The sequence below is a fragment of the Chenopodium quinoa genome, unplaced genomic scaffold (assembly GCF_001683475.1).
Source record: "Chenopodium quinoa cultivar QQ74 unplaced genomic scaffold, ASM168347v1, whole genome shotgun sequence".
Classification (NCBI taxonomy): Eukaryota; Viridiplantae; Streptophyta; class Magnoliopsida; order Caryophyllales; family Amaranthaceae; genus Chenopodium; species Chenopodium quinoa.
In genome coordinates this window covers 230298-242371 of record NW_018744464.1, presented here as the reverse complement: position 1 = coordinate 242371, position 12074 = coordinate 230298, and the positions used below count along the sequence as shown (strand labels likewise).

At 47.2% G+C, this 12074-nt stretch overlaps 1 protein-coding gene across 1 annotated transcript; it reads right to left on the bottom strand.

Annotated features, from left to right (window-relative positions):
* Nucleotides 1-6965: 6965 nt before the first annotated feature.
* Nucleotides 6966-9595, bottom strand: LOC110697456. Its single transcript, XM_021874823.1, has 5 exons — nt 9025-9595; nt 8254-8366; nt 8008-8179; nt 7796-7926; nt 6966-7175 (listed from the first exon to the last, which is right to left on the bottom strand). The coding sequence occupies exons 1-5, from the start codon at nt 9593-9595 to the stop codon at nt 6966-6968; spliced, it is 1197 nt and encodes a 398-aa protein (XP_021730515.1).
* Between the last annotated feature and the right edge of the window lie 2479 nt (nt 9596-12074).

Below are 12074 nucleotides of genomic sequence, written 5' to 3'. Positions count from 1 at the left end.
CCGGCCACATAGCCGAGTACGTTTACCCAAGAGTTCGGGGCTAACTGCCATAACCCCAAATCATACCCATCTAAAATCCGCTGAACAGCCGGATGTAATGGGAAGCGCAGTCCAGCTTTGATGGCCGCCACATAGCAGCCAAAGCAGCCGTCATCATAGCTGGTACCAGCCGCCAGACGACAGTGTCTTCTAGATCCGGCACGAACAGTAAAAATTCCGGGCCCATTCTGTGGTTGGCAATAAAGCTCGCCACGTTGTCTTGCATGGTTGCGATCCGGCCCCGGGTACCATGCAGTAGTAGGGGCGTTTTCCTCTCTGTAAGAGGCGGACGGCTCCGCCCAATTGTCCCCCTTCTCAACTGCATGAGAAAGTCTCGCCTCTTGTAGGCGGCTATGTCTTTCTTCTGAGCCTGGAGAACTGTGGCCAGAAGAGCTGGACTCGGACTCGTCCTCTGACGAGTCCGAAGAGGACGACTCCTCCCCTCTCCCAGAGGGGCCCGCCTCCTCTCCCTTAGAAGGAGCAGGAGGAAAATTAGACATGTCAACGGTAAGATGGGAAGGGACCACCTTGGCCCCTCTCTCAGAACTGTCGGCTTGGCAGTCGCCTCGTTTCAATTCTACATCTGGCGCCTGGTCAGATGTTTCACTAAGGAGCACCCTTTGGGAGGAGCCGTCTGAGTTTGATATCATAGCAGTCTGTTTCGTTCTGGCCATCACGTTCTGCATAGACACAGATACAGTCGGACTTTGTATAAAGGGCAAAGATGGGTCCAGAAAAGGGCAGGCGGCACTCCTAGTCCTAGATTCAGCCGTCCCCGGTGACCGGCTGATCACTAACTTAGGTCGTGTCGTGTGCTTCCGTGGTGCCATTTCAAAAAATAAAAAGATAATTAAGAGTAAGAGAACTGAGTTACCTGAAAGAGTGACGGTTGATGAAGTCCTGGAAGTCCGGTGCAGTCGGCTTGTCAGAACAGGCGGTAGGCAGAAAAGGTCTGAAATGTCAGAGCAAGTTCAGGGGTCCGAATGTTCTCGCAAAGTTCTCAAATGTGAAAATGACCGAAGTCAGCACTTCCTTTTATAGGCAAAGTGAGAAGGCGAAAGGTCGCTTCCAAATTCAAAATTTGGGCGGGAAAATCTCTCGGCCGTTTGCAAGGTGACACCTGTAGCAGGCCGTCGCCTGTCACCGTGCGACACCTGTCACAGGCGACACGTGACCAGTCACGTGCCGCCTGTGAGGGGCAAATGATTAGGGATTTTTTATCCACCAATCACCGTCTGACAAGTGGACCAATCAGGTTCCGCCACGGTCCTTCACGAAGGCCAATAGGAGCCTGCCACGTGTCAATCACAGATACGTCCTCTACGGACCAATCAAGGCACGCCACGTGTCCACCCATGCCAAATGGGAAAACCGGCCATCAAGGCCCAATCCAGTCTAGAGGCCCGATCAGCCCTAGGTTTACCTTAAACCTAGAGAGTGGCACGCTTCTCAAGGCTATAAATACTTAATTAATCCTCATTAGTTAGGCAATGGAAAAATCAAGAAATCCAGCAGAGAAGAACAGAGATATTACGGAGCACCAACAACCGGCTAATCTCGCTAACGACGCAGATTACCAACACTAAGCACTCTCACCTAGAGAGATCTTATTACTTTAATTTCCGTATTAATTACTCCTTAATCAGGTACTAACTTGACCGTTGGAGGCGGAGCTCTCAGGAGTCTCCGTTATTTTGCAGGTACAGGCGTCCGGTTCCAGTCTCGGAATTGTAACTCTCCCGCAGGACATCAGAAAACCCCGAAACAGGAGGTGTTAGGGGGCCGCATGATGACCCCATTGTCATTGAATGTAAAGTGGCCAACCAAAGAGTTGGCCGGATCCTCATAGATGCCGGCAGTTCCTCTGATCTCATCAGCAACAATTGCTTGGCAAAGCTCAAGTACAAATCTGATTGCATACACCCGGTATCTCACCCTTTAGTAGGGTTTGGAGGAAGTGTTGTACACTCAGTGGGACGGGTGGATCTACCCATCCGTCTGGGTGAGAAGGGGGAGGGCCGTCACATGGTGGTTCGGTTCTTAGTTGTTGAAGAACTCTCGGCCTACAACATGATCTTGGGACGACCCACACTGAACAACTCTAAAGCTGTCATTATTTCCTCTCTTATGCTGCTCAAATTTGAGAGGGATGATGGAACAGTCGGCTCTCTAAGGAGAGATCAGAAGATGGCATGAGAGTGCTACCTATCTGATATTAAACCCACTGTAGCGGCTGCTGGCCCAAGTGGAGAGAACAATGACCTTGCACAAGTCAAGGAGGATGCGCCTGCCCAAGCAGCAGGCGCCAAGAAAAGAAAGGCCACCCAACTGGGGGCCGAGAGAAAAGAAAAAAGATAGCAATCACTGGAAGAGGAGTGGTCAGACGAATTCCGCCCTCAGCCGGCTTTTGAGCATACGGATGTCGTCCTGGATGACTCACGTCCTAACCGAACAGTCAAAGTTGGGACGACTGCTCTTGCGATACTGGGTGAAGATTTTCACCAACTCTTGAAGGAATTCAAGGATATCTTTGCATTTGAGGTACATGAGATGCCAGGCCTCAGTCCATACTTGGCAGTGCATAAACTAGCTGTGGATCCGAAAAGAAGCCGGTCCGGCAAAAGAAACGGAACCATGGTGAAGAAAGAAGTCAGGCGGTCGCCGCCGAGGTTAAAAATTTGCTTGATGCAGGGTTCATTCGGCAATGTTATTTCCCATACTGGGTTGCAAACGTTGTGTTAGTAAAGAAGCCGAATGGTACCTGGCGAATGTGTGTGGACTACACTGATTTGAACAAGGCGTGCCCCAAGGATAGCTATCCATTGCCTAAGATTGACAGCCTGGTCGACTCAACAGCCAGCCACGCTTTAATGAGCTTCATGGACGCCTACTCTGGCTTCCATCAAATTCCTTTGTGGAAGAAAGATCAGGAGAAGACAGCCTTCGTCACTGATTAAGGGTTGTATTGCTACACGGTCATGCCGTTTAGTTTGAAGAACGCCCCGGCCACCTTCCAAAGAATGATAAACACGGTCTTCTTTAACCAAATTGGAAGGAATGTCGGTCGAGGAATACATAGATGATATGATTATAAAGTCCAAGCTTCAGACGGACCATCTGGCTGACCTCCGAGAAACATTCACTACACTCAGGCGGCACCATGTCATGCTCAATCCCAAGAAATGTGTGTTTGGAGTTGAGTCTGGGAAGTTCCTCGGATTTCTCATTAATCAGAGAGGTATAGAGGCGAACCCTGAGAAAGTACAGGCGGTCATAGACATGCAGTCGCCTCGAACAGTCCGAGAGGTTCAGAAGTTAACAGGTTGTCTGGCGGCCCTAGGAATATTTCTCAGCCGGTCAGGCGACAAGTGCCTTTACTTTTTTCAGGCAATAAAGAAGAAAGTCAGGTTTGAATGGGGGCCGGATGTTGAGGCGGCCTTCCAAAAGCTAAAAGTCCATCTGCATTCCTTACCAAGGCTGGTCAGTCCCTTGCCCAAAGAAGTGCTTTACATGTATCTCGCAGTGTCTGACCATGCTCTAAGTGTCGTCCTCCTTGCTGAAAGAGACGGCTGCCAGCTCCTGGTTTACTTTGTCAGTCATGTATTGAAAAATGCCGAGTTGAGGTACCCCCTAGTGGAAAAATTCGGTCTTGCCCTATTCATGGCAGTTAGAAAATTGAAGCCTTACTTCTTGGCACATTCAGTCGTCATATACACAGATCAGCCAATCAAGCGGCCACTGACAACCATGGAGTCGTCAGGCCGAATGATCAAATGGGAGATAGAGATTCAGAGCCTTGAAATCACTTTGAGCCAAGAAAAGGGGCAAGCATTTGTTGATTTTATTGTGGAGATGCCTCGGCCCTTTGATTCTCAAATTCCAGACCATGTCTGGAAGGTCTATGTGGACGGGAGCTCCACTTTGAATGGTTATGGGGCAGGCGTCATATGTCAGTCGCTAGAAGGCGACAGGTACGAGTATGCTCTATGCTTTAACTTCCAAGCCTCGAACAACGAGGCAGAATATGAAGCTTTACTGGCCGGTATCCGCATGTGTAAGGCGGCTGGGGCAAGAAGAATAGACGTCTGCTCTGACTCACAATTGATAGTGAGTCAGTATAATGGCGAATACGAAGCAACCCATCCGGTCATGATTAAATATTTGTAGGCGGTACGACAAGCGGCCGGGTCACTTGAGGAGTTTCATCTAACTCAAGTACCAAGGTCCGAAAACAACCAGGCGGATTCTCTCTCAAAGTTAGCCTCCTCGGCCTCCTGTGATACTCCAAGAACCGTCTTCTAGTAAGTTATGGAGAAGAGAAGTATCGAAGAAGAGCCTATTGGAATCCTTGACAGAAGCTCAACTTGGATGGATGACATCCGAGCATATTTAACATCCGGCACCTTGCCGAATGATCACTCCCAGGCGGCTCTGCTAAAAAAACGGGCGGCCAGCTTCAAAATGTGCAAGGGTGAGCTCTTAAAGAAGGGTTATCTTCTGCCCCTCTTAAAGTGTGTGACCCTTGAAAGAGGACGAGAGGTCCTAGAAGACCTGCATTCAGGGTATTGTGCTTCGCATGTAGGCGGCAGGTCGCTTGCTCAACTAGCAAGGCGGCAAGGTTACTTTTTGGCCTACCTTAGAAGCAGACGCCATGGAGATGGTGAAAAAATGTGACAAGTGCCAAAGGTTTTGCAAGTTAATTCACCGTCCGGCTACTGATCTCACGGCCATCCATAGCCCACTACCGTTTGCTAAGTGGGGCATGGATATCCTAGGTCACTATACGCCTGCTGCAGGCGGCAGGAAGTATATACTTGTTGCAGTCGACTACTTCATCAAATGGGTAGAGTCAGAGGCTGTTAAGGGAATCAAGACGAAGGATGTGATCTCATTCATCTGGAAAAATGTCATCACTCGGTTCGGGGTGCCCATGTCTATGGTTTTTGATAATGGTCCCCAATTTGAGACGCCTGTTCTCAAAAATTGGCTAGGAGACCAAGGCATCTCACACTGCTTTGCATCAGTCGGTCGTCCTCAAGCAAACGGCCAAGTAGAAGCTTTCAATAAGATCATCTCAAACGGTCTTAAGAAGAAGATTAAACGAGCAGGCGGCCTATGGGCAAACGAACTACCACATGTTCTTTGGGCCATTAGGACGACTGAAAAAGGGTCGACTGGAGAAACTCAATTCCTCCTAACTTATGGGGCAGAAGTTGTTCTTCCAATTGAACACTACGAGCCGAATCTTCGAATAATGTTGTATGACGAAGAGGCGAACTGGGAGTCCATGTGCCTGGCATTGGACTCACTTCCAGAACAAAAGGGCAATGCAGCCCTGCGCCATGAAATCTACCGCCTGAGAATGACAAGGTCATATAACAAAAGAGTGCACATGCGTCCACTCAAAGTGGGGGACTTTGTACTAAGGAAAAATGGAAGCAGTCGGTAGGGCTAATGAGTCAGGCAAATTAACTCCCAACTGGGAAGGACCCTACCGAATCCATGAAGAGGTCCGGGACGGCACCTACCGCCTGGAAACACCAGACGGCCAACCCTTACCTCGAACCTGGAATGTAGATAATCTAAAGAAGTATTATTTTTGAATAATGTAAATAGCCAAAATCTACTAATAAAAGTTTGCTATTTTGCTTCATCTATTTTGAACTATGATGGGCATGCCGCCTGCTCCATTAGCAGCCGGCTACTCTCCATCTTCTCATCAATTGAGGGGCATGCTGACTGGTAAAACAGTCGGCTACTCTCCATTTCACTCAAATATGCATTCAATTAAGAGGGGCACGCCGCCTGTAGCTATACAGTCGGCTACCCTACTATACTTATTTCGCCATGAACTACCTAAGGCCTATGGCCGAATGATCAAACCAGGCGCCCAGCCAACTGATCCAATCTTTAAACTAATACGACCTGTCCCAACATCATAGCAGGCGTCCGGCAGCATCCCTCCGGATGAAATTCGTCGCAGAGAGCAGCTCCCTTTTGGGTGGAACATTGTTCTATAAACTAATTACACGACACCCAAACGACTACCCCAAGGACAACCACGTAGCCGTTTTTGAAACAAGGATAACTCTAACACTAAACCAAACAAGTGTTAGCAGTTAACATCCGCGTCGGATGACCGTCTGTATTACTTGGGATAAGTACAGTCGTTACCTCTTGAGTAAATAGCCAACAAAAATTGGTGAATCAAGGGGATCAGTTGGCCTCTTCCGCCTGGTACTTTTACTACTCAAGCATAAAAGCTGACGAGTAAGTCACTCTCTCATACTTATTAAGGATCCAAAAAGGTATGACGAGTCCGCTTGTCTAAAGGCGAACCAGAGCTCTCGTACCACGACCCTTACTAAGATGATTTCTTAGTAAACCAAACATGTTTGAAAATCTGGTTCGTAGGTCGACTACTTTTTGGCAAACAGGGACTCAAGAACTATTCCTGATTTAACAAACAGGTGGGCTGGTTATAAGCGGCTTGTGGATTCTTACTTGAAAAAGTTAAACAAACCTAACGTATTTCCTAAAATACGTTGGGGGTCCGACTGGGTAAATGGACGACTAATTGCCTAACCGGGAACCAAGACAACCAGTCGTCCAAGGGCATAAGCAGTCGGTACCTAGTACCTGTTCGCAATCTTTGGCTTACGATAAGTTACAAATTTTAAAACATTTTTAGCCGAAACAGTCGATATGACATACAAGCGGATAGTAGGATCCTCTATACTTTGCAAAAATAAAGCTTAAAGCAAAATTCTGTGAGCAAAGACGACCGAAAGATGGTCGCCGAATTCATATAAACAGCCGGCCATAAAGACCAGCAAAATATTCAATAACCCCGGCCCCCTGGCCGGGTAAAGTGATACAAGAACAAACGGCACGCAGGCCGGAGAAAGTTTGACAAAATGAAAGCTTTAAACATTGGGAGGAGTTTGAGTTTCAACTGCCGCCTGGTCGAGCTTAGCGTCGGGTGCTTGATTCTTCAAAGCCCCATCTTTTGACGACTCGCCTTCAGGGGCAGGAGCATTATGCGCATCCACCTCAATCGGTTGCAGGGCCACCTCCTCTTCCTCCTCTGAGCTGGAGTCAACCGCCTCGTCTTCCTCAGCCGCCTGCCTCATGATCTGTTAGTTGTACGTTTCAGTACAAGCGTTAAACTTTTTCTCCCAGGCGGCATAGTGAGCTTTTGGGAAGAGGGCTGTTCAGGTCATCTTCATAATCTGAGCCGAGTCCTCCATCATGGCTTGAGCTAAAGCCATCTTTTCAGCCTCGGCCTTCGCATTAAGATCTTTGGTGATGGCCGCCTCCTGCTTCTCCAAGCGCTCCTTGAGTGTGTCAAGAGACGTCTGCAGACCTTCAGCCTAATGGGCAATGTTTTAAAGGGGTCGCAGCTCATCTTTGAGGCTCTTGACTGCCTGCTGAAGCTCGTTTTTCTTCTTCTTGGCCGCCTCCAACTCAGCGCGGATAGTGGAAGTGGCCTGCGCCTGATAATAAAGAATATCAGTTGTCAAAATTTCATTTTGGGCAATTTGAAACATTGCCTTATCAACGTCAGAGGCGACCATAGCTTTAGCAGCCTTTACCTCTTTATTCTTGGCGCTAATTGGCCTACGGAGGCCGTGTACTCGCAGCAGGGTCTGAAAAAGAGAAAACCAGGCGTCAGACTTGAAAATAACCAAACGGTCACCAGGTTTGAAAATAACAGGCAGCAGACAAGGTTGATATTATAAAATTCTAAGTATACCTCAGATAGGAGACCCATGATGCCGTCTAAGTCAAGGGTGCCGACTCCCTTGACCGCATCCCTCTCCTCTAGAGGGATAGCCTTGATCATTGACTTGGCCATCTCGACCAAGTCTGGTTCTTGATGGCCGCCTGCATCCACAGAAGGAAAAGGTCAGAATAATGAAGAAAACATTGAAGAAAAAGTTTAAGTCTAGCAAACCTATATTATACCTCTTGGCGGCCGACTGTCCCTAAGGGCTTGTGATGGTTTACCCACACTTTGTGGGGTGATCGGTTGTTTGTCAGCCGACTGCTTCCTGGCAGATCCAGACGTACTCCCAGCAGTCATCTTCCGAACTTTTGAGTCCGGCTGTTGGGAGGAAGAGGGTTTGGAAGTGCCCGCCTACGAAAAAGATGAATGGTCAATTCTACTAATAGCAGACTTTCACGGCACAGTTTGAAAGATCAGAAACTCACTATGGGCGTCTCCTTGGCAAGAGATTCAGAAGAGGTTCGCTTCTGCTGCATGATGGAGGTCCGCATCAAGGCGACCGCCTTCTTTGACGCAGAAATGTGGTCCATAGCTTCAGCTGAAAATAAAACCGCAAAGAGTTAGAAAAAATTCGAAAGCAAGGCCAAAGATGTGTACATGCTCAAGAGGTCGGCTACCTCTGGAGGACCGACTGCTAAGGCCACTGGCGGCCAAAAAGTACTCGTCATAGAGCCATTGAAACTTTGGGACGCAGTTTAGGGGCACTTTCTCTCGTACCCCAGTAGTAGAGTTTACCCTAATCTCTACTTTGAAGAGTCCTCGATCAAGGATCTCTCCCCTAGCCTTGAGGGGGATAAGCGGCATGCTGCGACCGCCTGCTAGAAGTGGCGGATCCTTGTTCCACCTATTGTAGCGCTTGTTCAGTAGCTTGTTAGGGCTGGCAATGATGAGGAAGGTGTTTCTCCAATCCTTCCATTTATTTTCTTTGCCCCTCGTCATCAGATAGCCTTTGTGGCTCGTTATTTGATACCAGTCGGTACCGCTTGCTTTGGGGCTTCGGATGAGGTAATTCATATGGGTGAACGCCTCAAAATTCGGCTCCACCCCATGCATTTCACACCCGGCTACATAGCTAAGGATGTTGAACCAGGAATTCGGGGCTAACTGCCATAACCCCACCTCGTATCCATCGAGGATTTGTTGAACGACTGGATGCAAGGGAAATCGCAGACCAGCCTTAATGGCCGCCTCATAACAGCCAAAGCAGGCGTCCCCATAGCTGGCTCTAGCTGGCCAGGTGACGGCATCTTCAGCATCCGGCACAAAAACTTGGAAATTAGGACCCATCACATGGTCCAATACAAAAGAGTCTATTCGCTCTTTCATGGCCTTGATGTGGCCCTTTGGGACATGACAGTAATAAGGAGTATTCAACTCCCTATGAGAGGCGGATGGTTCCGACCAGTCGTCCCCCTTTTTAGCCGCATGAGACAGTCTCGCCTCATGCAAACGAGAATGCCTTTCCTCTGAGTTTATAGAGAGACGACTTGAAGAGCTAGAGTCAGACTCGCTATTAGAAGAGTCCGACTCCTCCCCTCTCCTTGAGGGGCCCGACCCCTCTTCTTCTTCAGGGGTCGTCTGCTGACTGGCCAGGTTAACAGTGAAGTGGGAAGGGGCTACCTTAGCTCCCTCCTCAGAGCTCTCGGCAGAAGGGCCACCTTGGGTCCCTGCGGTATCAGGCGACTGGTCTGAAAGTTCACTAATCTGAACTCGGAAAGAGGAGCCATCAGAGTTTTCAATCCTCTTTGTCTTTTTTGTTCTTGCCATACTGTCCTGCATAAATACAAAGACAGTTGGATTCCGGGACTTGCGCAAAGTTTGAAGTACCGCAGGACAGTCGGCACCCCTAGTCCTAGACTCGGCCGTCCTCGGTGACCGGCTGATTGCTAACCTAGGTCGTGCCGGATGCTTTTGAGGTCTCATTTTTAAAAAAGAAATAAAAAGTGCAAAAGCAAAACAGAAAAAGGATAAAGGAACAGACGGTTACCTGAAACTTAAGTTTTGAAAGAAAGCTTGATCGAACAGGCGTCCAACCAAAACAGGCGGTTGGTAAAAGCAGTTGTCCAAAAAGTCAGAGCTCAAGTTCAGGGGTCCGAGAGTTCTCTTGAAAAAGTTCGCAAATGTGAACAAAAGACTTGGTCAACATGCCCTTATATAGGGTAGAATGAGAATGCGAAGGGTCACTTCTGAATTCAAAAAATGAGCGGGAAAAATGCTCGGCCCGTCATAGAGCGACACCTGTAGCAGGCTGTCGCTTACAGGCCGACACCTGTCACAGGTGACATGTGAACAGTCACGTGCCACCTGTGAGGGGCAAATGATTAGGGGATTTTTCCCTACCAATCACCATCTGACAAATGAACCATTCAGGCTCTGCCAAGTATCCGCCACATGGACCAATTGGAGCCTGCCACGTGTCAAGTGTTGACTAGTCCACCTTGGACCTCTTATGCCACGACACGTGGCCTCCCCCATGCCAAATGGGAAAACCAGCCACCTAGGCCCAAAGTCTTGTGGAAGCCCAATCAGCCCTAGGTTGACCTAAACCTAGAACTGGCACACATCCCAAGGCATATAAATACCTTCATTAATCCTCATTAAAGAGGATTCAACAATTAATTACTCTCACCTAGAGAACCTAAACACACTGATCACTCCTCCCCTAGAGGAACCATATCTCCCAACCTTTACTTTTCCGCACTTATTACTCCTCAAACAAGTACTAACTTGACCGTCGGAGACGGAACTCCCACCACAAGGAGTCTCCGTTGTTTTGCAGGTACAGGCACAAGGAGACCAGTCCCGGAATTGTAACTCTCCTGCAGGACATCAAAAAACCCCAAAACAACCCCCAAAGGTCGGATTATTAAATAATAATCGAAAGGTCGGATTATTAAAAAAGAATGGGCTAAAGGTCGGATTATTGCCACTTTTTCCTATGGAGAATATATACTGTTGGGTTTTTTTAAAAAAAATTTATTATTTTTTTAAATATGGGCCTAATTTCACAAGTGAAATTGATTTAAACCGGGTACCCAGTGGATACCAGGTCCGAAATTTTAGGATCCGGTCCCGAAACCGATTATAACCGGATCCGACATTTTGGACCCGATCTCGAAATCGGTGAGACCAGTTCTGGGTTCAGACCCAGCGGGTCCTCTTCCGGGTCCGGTACCGGATACCCTGGTGTAGTGTTGTAAAAAACCGAACCGAACCGATTCAAACCGATCCGAATGAGAACCGAACCGGTTAAAAAACCGATTTTTTGAAACCGAAAACCGACCCGAATCGCATTTTAGTAAACCCGAAACCGAACCGATCCGAGTAACGTTAAACCGTTTAAGAGCCGAACCAAATCTAAACTGAACTGAAAGGAAATCGAACCGAAAATGAACCGAACCGTTTCTAACCCAAAACCGTTTGAACTGGCATAAAAATCGTTTACACCGAACCGTTAACAAACTGCAAACTGTTTGCACCGAACCGTTTATAAACCGAACTGCTTATAAACCAAACTGTTTATGAACCGATCGCTTATAAATCGAACCGTTTACAAACCACTTACAACAACTCATCAAATCATGATTATGACACTATTAACTAAATGATCATATATGAAGCAAATAATAATCTGATAGTAAAACAATAATACATTAATGCACTAAACTTTTATAATCTACTTTGTAATAAACTAGTAAGATCAGTATGGCTAAACTTGAAACATAACATGATATGTATTTATAAAATTAATGAGAATTTGCATATAATATGATAACTCAATATGAAGTGATGAAGTCTCGGCTTGATATAAAACTTGTTAACTAGCAAAAAGTTAGAAAGTAGTATAAAATTTCAAACCAAAATTGTTTAATTGCCCGAATCCAAACGACTCGATAAAAAACCGATTTTTTGAAATAAAAAACAGACCCGAACCGTGATTTAGTAAACCTAAAATAAAACCGATCCAAATAATGTTAAATCTTAGAAGAACCGCACCCGTAAACGAACCGAACCAGTTATAAACCGAACTAAAATAAAACTGAATAAAAAAAGAACCGAACCGTTTCTAACCCGAAACTGTTTGAACCGGGATAAGAACCGTTTACACCGAACCGTTAACAAACCGCAACCCGTTTGCACCGAATCGTTTACTACCCGGACCGTTTACAACCCGAACCGAATTTAAACCGGGATAAAAACCGTTTACACCGAACCGTTAACAAACCGCAACCCGTCTGCACTGAAC

Excerpts from the sequence above, each read along its gene's own strand:
- LOC110697456 (XM_021874823.1), bottom strand. The coding sequence starts at position 9,595 with ATGGCAAGAACAAAAAAGACAAAGAGGATTGAAAACTCTGATGGCTCC. Across the intron at positions 7,927-8,007 it reads GGACAGTCGGCCGCCAAGAG|GCGGCCATCAAGAACCAGAC; the intron begins GTATAATATAGG and ends CTGTGGATGCAG. Across the intron at positions 7,176-7,795 it reads TCATGGGTCTCCTATCTGAG|ATCATGAGGCAGGCGGCTGA; the intron begins GTATACTTAGAA and ends TACAACTAACAG.